The sequence below is a fragment of the Chinchilla lanigera genome, unplaced genomic scaffold, assembly GCF_000276665.1.
Source record: "Chinchilla lanigera isolate Chin_1 unplaced genomic scaffold, ChiLan1.0 scaffold00034, whole genome shotgun sequence".
Taxonomy (NCBI): domain Eukaryota; kingdom Metazoa; phylum Chordata; class Mammalia; order Rodentia; family Chinchillidae; genus Chinchilla; species Chinchilla lanigera.
The window spans coordinates 12,122,205-12,136,500 of NW_004955435.1; the positions used below are offsets into that span (position 1 = coordinate 12,122,205).

Genomic DNA, 14,296 nt, shown 5'->3' on the forward strand with positions numbered 1-14,296 from the left:
ACAGCGCCTGCCTGGGAAGCGCAAGGTCCTGAGTTCAGGTCCCAGTACCAAACAATAAATAGTTACCTAACTCACAGGTTTTTTGTAAAGATGACATTATATGACTTAAAAAAGTATTTAACACAATGCCTGGCACATAGAAAGCTCTGAGCATGTACTCTGTTAATGTTGTTATTTAGGTGAAAGAAAGATTATTTCCAGTTGAAAACTCATATAGAACTTAGGACATAAAGGCATTCATATAGTGAAGGAAATAATTCGGGTTGCCACTCCCTTTCCAGATGAATGCTAGAATAGTCATCTGGAAGTAGGGGTGTAGTTCACTGGGAGAGTGCTTGCAGAGCTAGCACCTGCAAGGCCCTGGATTCAGTCAATTAGAATAGGATAGGATAGGATAGGGTAGGGTAGGGTAGGGTAGGGTAGGGTAGGGTAGGGTAGGGTAGGGTAGGGTAGGATGGGATGGGGATGGGGATGGGGATGGGGATGGGGATGGGGATGATAGCATAGACTAGGGAGTGGGATAGCATAGCATAGAATGGGGCATGGGGGCTGGGGATTTAGCTCAGTGGCAAAAGCGCCTGCCTGGCAAGCGCAAGGTCGTGAGTTCGGTTCCCGGTACCGGAGAAAAACCAAAAAAAAAAAAAAAAAAAAGAATGGGGCATGGACAGAGTAGAGTAGTAGGTCATCCAATATGAAAAAGTCTAAAGTGTGCAATAGGAGTTGAAGTACATAAAGATTCATTACTCCAAGCCACAGAAAGGCCAAAAAAGGTCAGACAGATGTGTCATGGTGAAAAGAGAATAGGCCAAAGAGATAGACATGGTTTCATTTTGGATTTAGCCATCATGACCGTGCTTGGCTATGATCTCGGCAGGTCACATCTCTCACTTGCCAGCAAAACGCAAATTGCATCATTAGAGTTATTGACACAGGCTCTGGGATTAGGTTGCTGGGGTTCTGAACAGTACTTAGCTGTGTCTTCTCTGCTCAGTTTCCCCACCATTGAGTCATACTGATGGAAGCTACCTCACACGAATTATAAGATACAAAATAAATGAGGTAAGATACGTACATCTTAGAACGGTATCTGGCATTCAGTAACATTCAGGTAATTTACACTAGCTAGGGCCTGTCTCGTAGAGTTATTGTGGAGATCAGTCTGCCTGAAGTGTCCAACACGCTGCTTATACACATCGGCTCGCAGTAGCTGGTGGGTCTGTATCAGAGAAGCTAGTGTCTGAGCATTAGATCAGCTCTGTGAAATAAACTACAGTGGTGCAGATGAAACCAGAATCATTTACCAAAGAAAGGAAGAAGCACAAGAATCGTAATTCAGGGAAAAAACCCACAAGAATGGACAGAACAGAGCAGCACGGCACAGGGACCCGGAAGGACTACTTAGTAACATGGCTGAAGTCTAGTGGACTTGCTCGAGCAGGCCCAGGGTTTCCTACAAGGTCCAGTGTGCACCTGCCAGCTTGTCTTTGGGAACACTTCATTGTCCCTGGCAAGAAACCTGCTTTCATTTCTGTTTTTGTCCATGTACTCGTGTTGTCTTTTACCTCTGGCTGCTTGTAGGATTCTCTTGTTAGCAGTTTGGTCACGATGGGCCTTGGTGTGTTTCTCTTTGTATTTATTCTGCTTGGAGTTCATTGAACTTTGGGGATCTGTGGGTTTATAATTTTCATGAAGTTTGGAAATTCTCCATCCATTATATTTCTGCCACTCTTCCTTCTGGTATGCTGATGCTCGATTGCAGCCCCCAGCCCCAATGAGCTTCGGCTCCTCCACTAGACTGACAGGCTGTGTTAGGGTTCTCCCTCACGCAGGCTCGGGGGTTCCTGAGGGAAACCGCTTCAGGCAGCAAGCTGAAGCCGGTGGAGGCTTTTTGTTTGGTTTTTCCTTCTCTTGGGAGCAGCCTTGTACTGCCTGTCAGTCGTGTGTGTTTTCTCCAGCTTTGTATATTCTGATTTCTGATTGTTTAAGGCAGGAAGGACAGTCTAGTTCCTGTTACACCATCACACTTCAGAGGAGATGTAAAAGCCAGCAGGACTGGTGCTCTCCAGGGTTCTTCCAAATTCTGATCATCGTAGTTGTGAGTGGGTGTTTACTGGTGCTCTGTGGAGGACTCTCCGTGCTTCTGTACATTGAATCTGTGAGAAGGGCTGGCTCTGAGCAGTCAGCTAAGTCCAGCTTAGTCCGTGGTAGAGCGGTAACCTCTGCCTTACCACCACCTCTTAGAATCTCCTCTTAACATCCCTTAAGGGATGAGACCAGACCTAGAGGTTGCTCCTGGCCCTGCCGAACTCCGGCACACTCAAAGGGAAATGTCCGGCCCTAGGGTGGATCCCAGCATTTTGACAAATGAGGAAATGGGAAACTTGTACCTGGTAATAAGCAGAAAGTCCCTCCCGCTGCGTGCAGCAGCCCCGCCTTAGCTCTCCTGATCACTGGAGATGCTTCAGGGCAAGGGAAGAATGATCCCATTTAAAAATACGGAGCCAGCTGTCATCCAGAAGACCCTGTATATTTTTACAAGCTTTAGAAAACCTTTATCCTGACAGACCAGGAAACAGTAGATGGAAGAGGCACGTTCATTCCATTGTGACACAGAGCCAGGGCGCTAAGTGCCTCTCAAGCGCAACAACAAGAAGCTGGTATTGATCAGGCCGTTCCTGAGATAGCCTGTCTCAGAGTCCTTCGTTCAGAAAGCTTGCAGGTTTTAAGTCTTAATGTTCTCCGTATATCATTAACACAGGCCAGTGCTGGCGTATTAGAGTAACAGGTATAACAAAGAGACCCAAAAATAACGCAGTGACCCGTGTCGTTGCTTCACCGTCCTCCTTGCCTTTCTTGTCAAAGTTAGCTGCTAGTGCAGGGCAAGCAATTTTCTTGTAAGCAGATAAGGCACAAGTTGACGTACATCTCTTCCACTCATGTTGCTTAGGGGAAAAATTAGTTACACAGCCACACCTACCTACAGGGGAGTTTGGGGAATGTGGTCTCTAGCTAAGTAGGCTGCACCCAACTAAACTGTGAAGAAGGGAAGAAGAGATTTGGGGGAACAACCCACAGTCTGCCACTCCAAATTAGTGAGGAAATAAACCCTTTTTCAAAATCATTTTCTCTTCAAATCTTCATTACATAGATACAGTTTACAACAGTGAGCACGTACAAGAGCATTTGCAGCGTGGTGTGGTAGCACACGCCCGTCATCCCAGCTCCTGGGGAGGCTGAGGCAGAAGGATCACAAGTTTGAGGCTAACCTGCTCAAAACAAAAGGGCTGGCGATGTACCTCAGGGGTAGAGTGCTTGCCTAGCATGAGCAAGGCCTTAGGTTCAAATCCCACGGCTACAAAACAGACAGAAAACACTTTTGCAGACTAATCAAAAAAATTCCAGAGCTGGGTGCTGTGACACATGCCTGTAGTTGCTGAGTTTGGAGAATTTCGTAGGTCCAGGAGTTCTAGGCCATAGGGACGGGGGAGGAGGGTGTGGTTTCTAAAAGACACGCTAAGATACCACGTACTACGCTACTGTTATAACTAACAACTGTTTCATTAACTCAATGCCTGATGCCCTGCTGGATGAGACCAATTATAGGATTTATACTTAAACACATTTGAAGAGAATGTTCCTTCCCACAGTCTGTTAATACTACTGTAAATAGTCTGTGAAGTATTACTAGATTACTGTGGAAATAAGTAAGAGAATCAAGGCTAGACTAATCCAATGTGTTATAAACACTTACTATTTCAAATATTTTCTCTCGGGATACCTTTCAACCTTGTGGAAAAATGCCTAATGCACCATCTCTCAGAGGTCAGGATTACTTACAACAGTTTCAAGGACTATAACTCAACATTCTGAAGTTTTTTCTCCCCTGCTCTTTCAGGGTGGGGTCTGGAGCTTATGAACAAGTCGTGATCAAACGCTAGAAGTCAAGGCAGTGACCAGACGCTTTCCTGTGGATTGAAGGTGTGCACAATTGATGTATCAAGCATTTCAGCGAAGTACTTAAGAGAAAATGTACCTATTTTTCTGTTGTTTTTTTTTTTTAAACAGGGTCTAACTTTGTAGTTCAGGCTGGCCTTGAACTCACCGTGATCCTCCTGCCTCAGCCTCCCATGTGCTGGAATTACAGATGTGCACCCACCACACCCAGCTAAGAAAAAAATGTGCCTGTTTTTAAAAGTGAAGTTCATCTATTAAGAGGGAAGCTGGCACCAGTTTCTTCTCCGAAAGCACCCGCCACTGATCTCTCCCGCCCACTGAGCGGGAGCATCTGTCCGCAGGGTGGTCGCAAAGCAGTGCGCCTGTGCAGGCCACAGACGTGCGCTGCTCCTGTGTTACTCCCCGGTGGGGAGAAAGTGTCAGACACATCCACATGTAATTGGAGTAGTCAGGTGTAAAATCTGTGACGGGTGCTGAACAGCTTTGGACTCTCTGTTTTTTATTTTAATTTTACATTAAAAAGACAGTATGTGAGTGTAATTTAAACGCTATAAATTCTGTCAAGACAGTTACAGTTCCTACGAAGGAAACTTTCCATACTATATAGTAGCTACACTGTTGTACTAAGTCTGTTAACTCCCTTGGATGCAATCATTGATATTTAGTATGAGAAAATGTTACACAGCAATATGTAAAATGCTGAATAATAATTCTAAATGTATCTGCCCTAAAGCGGATGACCAGTGTGTTGAAGTCTGAGAAAAGTGAATGGATGCAATACTGTTGTTGTACAATACACAGCATATTGTTACTTGTCATTAATACAAGATGAGCTGCAGAACCCCATGAGCACTATACAAGTGAGTGGAAATAAGATAATAGTATGGTAGGCTTCCACAAGGCGCCCTAACAGAAGAGCCGTTTTACATCGCTGAATATTAAGATCTGCTGGCTTCAGCATTCAGAATTAGAACAAAGGGGAAGTTGTGATACGATCAATCAGAAACACAACATCCTTTTCTATGTAAATTCGGACTTACCTGGAACTGGAACTCCCCCTGACCTGGCAGTGGACGAAGCTAGGGAACCGCTCCTGGACATTAACGGTGCAGGGCTCACGGCCTGCCCAGTGTCACAAGTTGGCTGTTTTGAGGCCAGAGTAGACGGTAGCATACATCAAATACGGCTTTTAAAATAGAATTACTTTAGCCTAGGTATTTTCACATTGGAAAAATAAAAAACTATTAAATAGAAGTTATTCTAATATCAAAATACAGGACTTGGAATAAAATGGAACCATTCATGTTAGGGATTACTTTACTGTTTCAAGGATTGGCTGTTCCATATTAATTCAGTATTACCTTTATAAATAGATTCTGAAACTGTTAAAAAGATGACACCCTGTTTCAGAATATTCTTAATATTAAGAGGTTTTATGAGTCTAGTTACGTACCCTTTCTGCGGGTGTGTGGTTCTGGGGACTGAACCGGGTGCCGCACTCGGCTACACCGCCAGCCCTTGTTTTGTTTTTGAGTCCAGGTGTTACTGAGTTGCCCTGGCTGGCCTGGAGCTTACAGTCCTCCAACCGCTGCCTCCTGACTCGCTGAGGGTACAGGCGTGCACCACCACACTGAGGGCTCCATTTTTATTTTTTAGGATATATTTTGGAAAAGAATTATGGAAAGAATCAAAGTTTTAATTAGAGATGTGAAGATACTGTTAAGAGAAATCAATGACATTTTTTTAAATATATTTTTCTATTTTCAAAATATGTTTCTAGGCTGTATTTTTTATTGTCACTTCTGCAAATGATCTTTGCAATTTTAAATATAAAACTACAGTAGATTGTAGGCAAGATTCAGTGAGGACGCACATCAGACATATGAAAGGTACGTAATCAGGGCAGTGCGCCTGTCATACTAACTTTGACTGCTCCGGCCTTATACCTTGAAATAAGATTAGTTCTTGGCATTTAAAATGGTACAGAATTCTTCCATGAGCCAAAACAAACAATAAAACTCTCCTCCTTTAAAAAAAAGTGGTTTAAAATTCTTTTTAAAAAAAACAAGAGACAGGGGCTGGGGATTTAGCTCAGCGGCACAGAGCCTGCTTGGCAAGCGCGAGGTCGTGAGTTCTATTCCTGGTGCCGGAAGAAAAACAAAACAAACAAAAAAAAGCAAGAGACAAAATATGAATAGATTTTGAAAGCATAAAAGTCACCCCTTCATGGTAGCAGCCACCAAGTACATCTTGGTTTATACAGTAGTGAGTGTAGAAACAGTTTCAAAGGAAACGTTGAATAGGAAGAGAAAGAACAGCTGTGTCCTCTGTGGCCCGTGAGTGTGCCTGCCTTCCCTGCGAGCGCTCCCCTGGCATCCTCTGCGTTCACGTTTCAGCGCAGTCCTGTAAGATATCTGTTAAGAGTCTGCCTGACTTTCTTGTTTGCATTGTTACGCCCTGACGCAGGTAGCTGTTGACAGAAGCTGCTTACTGACTGCCACGTCTGCTTTTAATTCTTTCGGTGAAGAAAATTGGACTTCAGAAAATAAACTCTTGATTAATTTTTTTAAATACTGAAGTCGGATTTCAAATGGCCCAATCTTGGAGAATTCACAGATACGTACAACTTTTTCCAATTCTATCCTAAAGAAAAAGACAAAGAGCAATTGACGGCCATGTGCTGGTGTTGGACAGAAAGCACAGCAGTCAGGAGCCCCTCCTCTGGGACCTGGGTTGGTGGCCGAGACCAGATAGGGTGTGAAGGGCAGAGCAAGCCCGGAGCAGTCAGTCTGCACTTTAAGGGTTGACTTCTCTTCGTGGTGTGTTTGCAGGCTTGAAAACAAACGGCTAATGTAGATTAGTACCACATGTTCTGATAAAGTCTTGACCAACAACCCTAAATTCCATTTCCCAGGCTAGCATACAATTATCAGAACATCCGAAGTACATTTTTCTGAATACGCTCTTTTGTATAAAACTCAGAAGCCACAGAGGTTGACCACTTAACCCCTTTGTTGCTAGAAGGAAAAAAAATCTCCAGCTAGCTTCCACTCAGAACATATGCAGCCAGACTTGGCAATGCATGCCTGTAATCTCAGCAGTTGGGAGGCTGAAGCAGTAGAATTGTCACAAGTTTAAGACCAGCCTGGGCTACATAGTGAGTTCAAGGCCAGCCTCAACTACATAGCAAGGTCCTGTCTCAAAAACCAAAAAAATACATTCAAATTCAGGCAGCAATGACTTTTTAATAAATTAGATCATCCATAATAATCTCAGACTTTTAGATTTCCATTCTATCTACTTTGTGAACTCAAGCTGACAGTATTATTATATATCTCACTGAAGTACTCAAAAATGTGTTAGGCTTTCTGCATATATAACAAATCCCTGAGAGACAGGCTGAACTCATATGACGGGGTTGTGTTGTATTTTCTTAAGCCTTTAATTTGAGAAGTTCAGATATTCCTGGTCAGTTCCCTTAGATGGTACGTCATGTGAATATAATCAAGTATGTTAGCTCAAGTTGTGTTCAGCTGCTGCTCATATGCTAGCTTAGGTACTATCATAACGTTAATAGCCAAGATGTGAAAGAATATGAAATCTCAAATATAAAGGTTGAAATATTCCTGTATTAAGCCTATTTTAAGACTGCCCTGAAAATGAAGGCCATATGCCTTTATATATCTGATTTTCATAAGATAATGTATACACAATATATTTTAAATGGTCATATGGGTAGCCTGCCCATACAACAAAATTGATACCAAATATAGTCTGTAAATTAAAAATTGTATCAGTTACAGACAGTATATTCTGCATTTTCAAGTGTTTATGGTTATCTTATGTATGTAACAGAAAATTCTTTTGCTGGTATTCATTGACCAAATTTCATGCAAGGGAAGATATTTAGAGTTTATACAAATTTGTTTTTTGGAAATACCTTATTTGAGGGATCACCTTCCTCTTGGTGTTTACTTGCTCCTTGGGACGTGTATGCGTAATGCTTCAAATCATGTACGTTCATGAAGAATATTATTGCTGGCTGGGGGTGTGGCTCAGTGGGACAGTGTCGGCCTAGTAATGCCAGGCCCTGGGCTTGATCTACAGCTCCGCCAAAAATATATATAGAAGTGATTCCATCAGTATTCTAATACTTGGAGAATGACCTTCATATTTATATATATTTCTTTCTCTCAATTGTACAATGATAAATCTAGAAAATGTTTCCTTTTTTAATAAAAACAAATGTTTTATTTGTAAAGTGTTTGTAATAAGGTAAAGGTGACTATATATGGTTAATAAAAGTCATATCTTAAAAGTTTAAATGCTCCTCATCATATTTTAAATTACTGGTTAAAATGTGTCAGATAACTCTGCCAAGGTCAGGAAATAGAAGTGAAAATCCAGTGTAACTTTCCCTTGAGGGTTTCCTGTTATGACCAGGCAGTATATGACTTGGACACTTCCGGTGGTAGGCACCTTCGAACCTTCAGCAGCCATGCAGAGGTGCAGGGACAGGCTTTGGAGTAAGGCAGACCTGAGTCTGACTCCGAGCTCCCCTGGGCACCAGCCTCCTTGTCTAAGTACCACTAACTAGCAGGTTGTGACAAAGAACACGTGCGTTAATGTTAAGAATATGCCAAAAACTTCAAAACAAATGACATTTTTCTTTAAAAAAAAAAGTATACTACTTAGCACGCAGGGTTTTATCAGAGCAAAATTTACCTTTGTGTAGGTAAATACATATATTTATGTCTACGTACATATATTCATTTTGTCACACATGGTTTATTAAATGGCCACTACAATCATTCAACAAATGATATACAGTGTCACCCATACTCCCCCACCCCTGCCATTTTGATTTTAGTACCGAGGATTGACCCCAGGGAGCATGGAAGTACATCCCCACCCCTTTTTATTTTTTGATACAGGGTCTCACCCAGGCTGTCACCTAACTCGCTACCCTCCTGCCCTAGTCTCCTGAAATTACATGCCCTTTCCCCACCCCCGTTTTTTGTGGTGCTGGGGATCAAACCTAGCACCTTGTGCATGCTAGGCAAGGGCTCTACCACTGAGCCACATCCCCAGCCCCTCTTTTTCCCCTTTGGTTATTATCTTCAGGAAGAAAAACCAGTTTCAATATATTCCCTGTGCTGATATGCACATTATAATAGCAAACCTATGGTACATGTGCCACAGCAGGCTGTTTGTTAGCATTGAAAGCTCTAAAGGTTCGCCATCCCTGAATTACGGTTTAGTATGAGTTTGAGACCAGATCCTCTTTTGCATGGTCAGGGCTTCCGTAGACAGTGCACATTATTAAAAGTCACATGACTAAGGAGAAAGCACACTGCTTATTGGCAGAAGGGGGCAGGGCACGCACATTCTGGGAAACCCTCCAGACCCTTCCCAGTACACAGGATCATAAAGCGTCCCCCAAGATGACTTTGTACCAGATCATGGCAGGACTTCTGATTTGTGGCCCCCCAGACCTCCCTGTCCTTATCTCAGCATTATGTTCCCAAGCCAGGTCTTTTATAATTCAGCCACTTTTCTTAGCACCTAGTCGTTTTCCTCTTCCTCTCCTTCCCAATCCTTCCCCTTCTTCAGCCAGTTTTTACCTCTTTTCTTCCCGTACCTATGTATTATTTACCTGGTAGAAGCATGTAGTGAGATCTTTGTTTCCATTTTTACAAGAAGGAAATCATAAGCATTCCCATGTTCTATGAAATGCACCAAAAAACAGGAAACAGAAAAGGCTCAAATGTAGGCATTCCCTGGGTCCCTGGTCTTTATTCTTTGTGAAGCCGTGTTAAGAAGGAAATGTCAGAAACTTCCTGTGTTAATCGGTTTAGATGTAATTCCTATGTGGCTGCAACTCAGCTAGGCTGAGGTGACTCCTAAAGTTGGCATACCTAAGATTTTTGTTTTTATGTTCAATCTGTTATAGATGGAACTCCTCCAAGTTACTTTAGGAAAAGTGCGCCACCTTCTGGCACTGAACTTGAATGACTCAGGCTTATCTCCCTGTCCCAGGTAACCCTGCGTCTGCCCCCTTCATACACTTCCATGGAATTGAGACCTAAAGAAAAACAATTTTCTATTTTTTTCAGTAACAATAGAAATGATTTCAGAAAAGAATTTAAAGCACTGTGTAATTAAGGTAAAATTGTTTCCTCTATGCTGGGATCAAAGAACGAATATTACTAATGCTCTGTGAGGATTTCGACCAAAAAGCAGTTGATGAGCAAACGGCATGTTAAAGAGCAAACAGATGAGACAGGCCTGGGCAGAGACACTGCAGTGGGAAAACAAGGCCCATGCAGTAGACTGCAGGAATCCAGAGGATCAAGGAGTGGTGCGGAAGCAGGTGGCAGTGTTTCTGGGGAAAACAAATGATCGCAGCTAAACCGGACTCTTTCTAGCTGAGTCACAGCATATAGGACGAAATGAAATAGGTAGAAACAGGAGATAATTACAGCTGGAGGCAAAAGGGTTCAGGCAAAGTGTACGTGCAATTTGGCCGATCTTTAGGAACCAAACCGCTAAATAGGTGGACAGCATGGAATGTTAATTTTCAAGGAGGGAAGAGGTTTATAATAGGCATGTGGGGCTTCGAAAACTAGTGTTTAACATTCACTGTAAAAATGCATAGACCTTCCAGCTCCTACCAGCTTGTTTGCTAGACCTCAACAATATTCCCAAGTGTGCCCTTTTCTGACTATCCCCGAAGATGTGCTGCATATGTGTCCGCTGTAGTGAATACCCAGCGCCCTCCACAAGACAGAAATCTGCTGTTCTTAGTCTTCAAAAGATTCCGCATTGCCGTTGCTGATACGGCTCAGTCCCTGGCTTCCAGTCAACCGCTCAGCGCGATCTCCACAGGGCCAGGTGTGAGGAGATGGCTGGGTTCCGTTCGGTTTCACCCAAACTCCAACAAAGGGAACTGCCTTGATTTGGAAGCATTCCTTGACAGCCACTGACAAGCGGACGGCTTGCTGAGTGTGCTGTAGACGGGAAGGCTGGAAATCACAGTGGACAAGAGTGGAAGGGCAGGGATCGGGGAGACAAGGTAGGGAAAGATGCAAGCTGGCCACTGTATGCGGACATGCGGGAGGTGTGTTCGGAGACTTGTGAAAATGTGAGAGGACCAAGTTCATCCTTCAATAGTATGACACTGAACTGAATGCAAGGAGTGCTGTGAAGACAGGCTTCTCGGAAATCACAGATCTTTAGGTTTCTGCAACAGTTTCCATCTTGAGGGTCCCCCAACTGCCCACATGTCCTCCAGCAGGGGCTACTGGGAGGTGGTGGACTTTTAAGAGCTGGGGCCTAGTGGGTGGTCTGTAGGCCACTGGGGGTCACCCTTGAAGGGGACTGTGGGGCCGTGGCTTCTTCCTCTGTCTCCTTTGCTCTCCAGCCATGAGGCGAACACCTTTGTTCTCCCTTGTGCTCCTACCATGTTGTGCTGCCTCACCAAAGGCCCAAAGCAACGTGGACTAGCCCCTCCAGATTGTAAGCCAAAAACTAACCTTTTCTCTCTATAATTTTCTCTTTCTCATTTTGTGATAGCAGCAGAAAGCTTTTGCAGCTCTCAGCCGTGGGGATAGGAGGTGCAGGTAATATCTGGTAACACGTATTTCACATCCAGCCTGGAGATGCAGACAGCAGTAGGTGGCAATGAAACCTTTCAAAGAAAAATCTGCAAATAAAACTTCCTCCCACAGCACCATGTTCTTCATTGTCATACAGTGCAGTTTCTTGGGACAAAAACCTCAGTTGCTGTGCTTGGGGCCTCTGCCTTCTAAATTATGTGGTCCTAGAGTGATTTTCCAGGAGGCGTGTGGGGTGGGATAACCTAACACCCCCAAAAGTCCACTACTTCTCACAAAATTAAAATTTGCTTGTAGTGAATTGGAATCATAAGAAATACGTGATACTGATTTCTTGGGGATGAAATGGAAGAAGGGGCAAGCTGGGGAGGGACGTTTCTTTGCATCCTGATGAGCAGCTTGGGGTTTTTATCATGAATTGTATGCATTCTACGAATGTGTTCTAAAAGCACACGTAATAATAAAAAATGGACTACATCTAGTTGCATTTACAAAATGTATTGCTAATGATAAAGTTGCATCAAAATATATAGTAAAGGCCATTAATGTGAAGTCAATAGTATAAAAATGGATACTTTGTCAACTGCAAATCTAAGCTTGGTGGTGGCTGGGACTGCTCTTCTAGAGGCGTAATCAACTACAGAGGCTGGGAGTTCCCAAGAGGCTATGGGAGAGTAGATTTTAAGGATGAAAGTTTTAGCTATGGTATTATGAAATCTTAAATTCCATACAATTCTAAACTGTCAGCCTTAATAACTGTCAATCTCAACTGTCTTAACTCAAATTTTAAAATTACAGGAAAAAATTTATAATTTTTTAATTGGTGGAATTTTTAGGACTGTGGCATGGCATTTGCCTAGTGTGCATGTGTTGGCTCCCGAGCAAGGGGAAAGAGAAGGGAAGACAGAAAAGGAAAGGAAAAGAAAGGAGAGGGAGGGAGAGACAGAGACAGAGAATCACTTAGGGTTTGGTTATTTTTGCTTCCTTGTTCCTCAGAGGACTGGATTTAAAGGTAGCTGCAGTCGTCCCCATCAAGATACTAAACATTGTTAAGTTCAGCGAAAATGTAAGTTTAAGAGAAAATGTATTTTCCCTCCAACAGCTCCTGTAACCAGAAGCTCCTCAAACTACATGATCTAAAACCAGTGCTTAGCCCTGGGAATTCGTAACAGCAAATATGCTTTACCCAACATAGAAGGCACAACATATTGTACCTGTAGGAATCCTCCCCCCTCCCAAAAAAAAGCAAAAGGAAAAAAAGTAAGTGAAAAACTGGCTGGGCATATAGCTCAGTGACAGAGCGTGTGCTTGGTGCAAACAAGGCCCTGGATTCAAATACCGGCACCAAAAAAGTCCTCCGGCTCAGGTGGACCTTAAGAAGCCACTCATTCCAAGGCGTGATTATGAAACTGAACTTTCAGATGTGAAGACAGCATAAAATATTAGGAGTTCAAAGCGTTCTCTTCCACTGTCCAACTTCTCAGGATACTCCTAAAAAATTCTCAAAGCTGAGTCGGGTAGGAAGGGTGGCCATTCACCATGTCACTTTGGGAGATACGGTTCCAGTGAGTTGAGATGCTCTATAGGAGGAGTGAAGGGACAGCAGACAACAGATGTGACAGTGGCAATGACTTTGGACACCTCCTTCCGGCAGGTCCCCCTCTGCAGTGTCTGAGACAACTCGTTCTGCAGAGAACAGAGGGGACTCTACACATACACAATGCGGGCTGCCACTGCTCTGCTTGCTCCTTAAACTGTGGGTACCTGACAATTCATTCTTAGAAACAATCCTGAATAATGCTCGCTCTAGGTCTGCAGTATTCACTGCTGGGAGCAATAGTTGCCTGGGCCCCAGAATGGGCCTTACTGTCCTAAATGGATATGAAATTAACAGCCTGGAGAGCAACACAGCTACCTCCGATGAACACTCTCCCTGTGCCAGGCCCTGCCCGCTTAGCTTCTGTAAGAACTTTGTGATGTGGTTACTGCCTCACACTACCCATAATTGAAGTAAAATTCCCTTAGCAAGCCCGACTGGCTGCTTTCTGCACTTACAGCAGTAGGGATTTTAATCTCTAATTGCCTTTTCCCTTTACAAAATTCTCCACCACTTCTGTGCTGCTGAAGGGTAAGAGTGTATCCCTGCTTGGAACAAGGACCTGGCTGAGGGTGTGGCTCAGTGGTAGAGCACTTGCCTAACATACACAGGCTCTGGGTTTGATCCCCAGCAGTAAAGAAAAAACAAGTCTTCAGACTATTGACCAAACTTTCCTTCAGGTGTTTTAATAAACATAGGCATAAAATAGGTTTATATTAAATAGGGTTGCTTCTCTGTGTCCACTCAGGTTGAGGTGAACTGCTGTGATACAAGCCCCACAACCTCCAAAGATTTACTATCTAGCCCTACAGGAATATTTGCTGATCTCTGGCTTAGAATGCTAACAAACCTTTCAACATGCAGAGAAAGAATCTATCAAGGTAAAAAGTAAACACAAACCTTAAGAATGTAGGTACAGAGGCTGGGCGCGTGGCTCCGTGGTGGAACACCTTCCTTGCCTCTGAAACCCAAGGGGCTTCAGCCCCATGGCAGTCATGAGCACTTAAAGGTTTCTTAAAGGATGAGGGATTGAGGGGCCAAGCTTCAGCAAAGTTACTCTGTTAGCTTTGCAGAAAAATGAAAGGCTGACTCTGGCTAGAAAATGCAGCACTAGAAAAGAGCACTCATT

General features: G+C 43.4%; 1 protein-coding gene across 1 annotated transcript in view; it reads left to right on the forward strand.

Annotated features, from left to right (window-relative positions):
* Positions 1-4,106, forward strand: part of Fam102b (family with sequence similarity 102, member B) — a 65,199-nt gene extending 61,093 nt beyond the window's left edge. The window contains exons 13-14 of the mRNA XM_005389101.2: positions 3,896-3,978; positions 4,066-4,106. Coding sequence (XP_005389158.1) covers positions 3,896-3,938 — 43 coding nt within the window. The 3' untranslated portion in view covers positions 3,939-3,978; positions 4,066-4,106. The remainder of the gene's footprint in view (positions 1-3,895; positions 3,979-4,065) is intronic.
* The last annotated feature ends 10,190 nt before the right edge of the window (positions 4,107-14,296 follow it).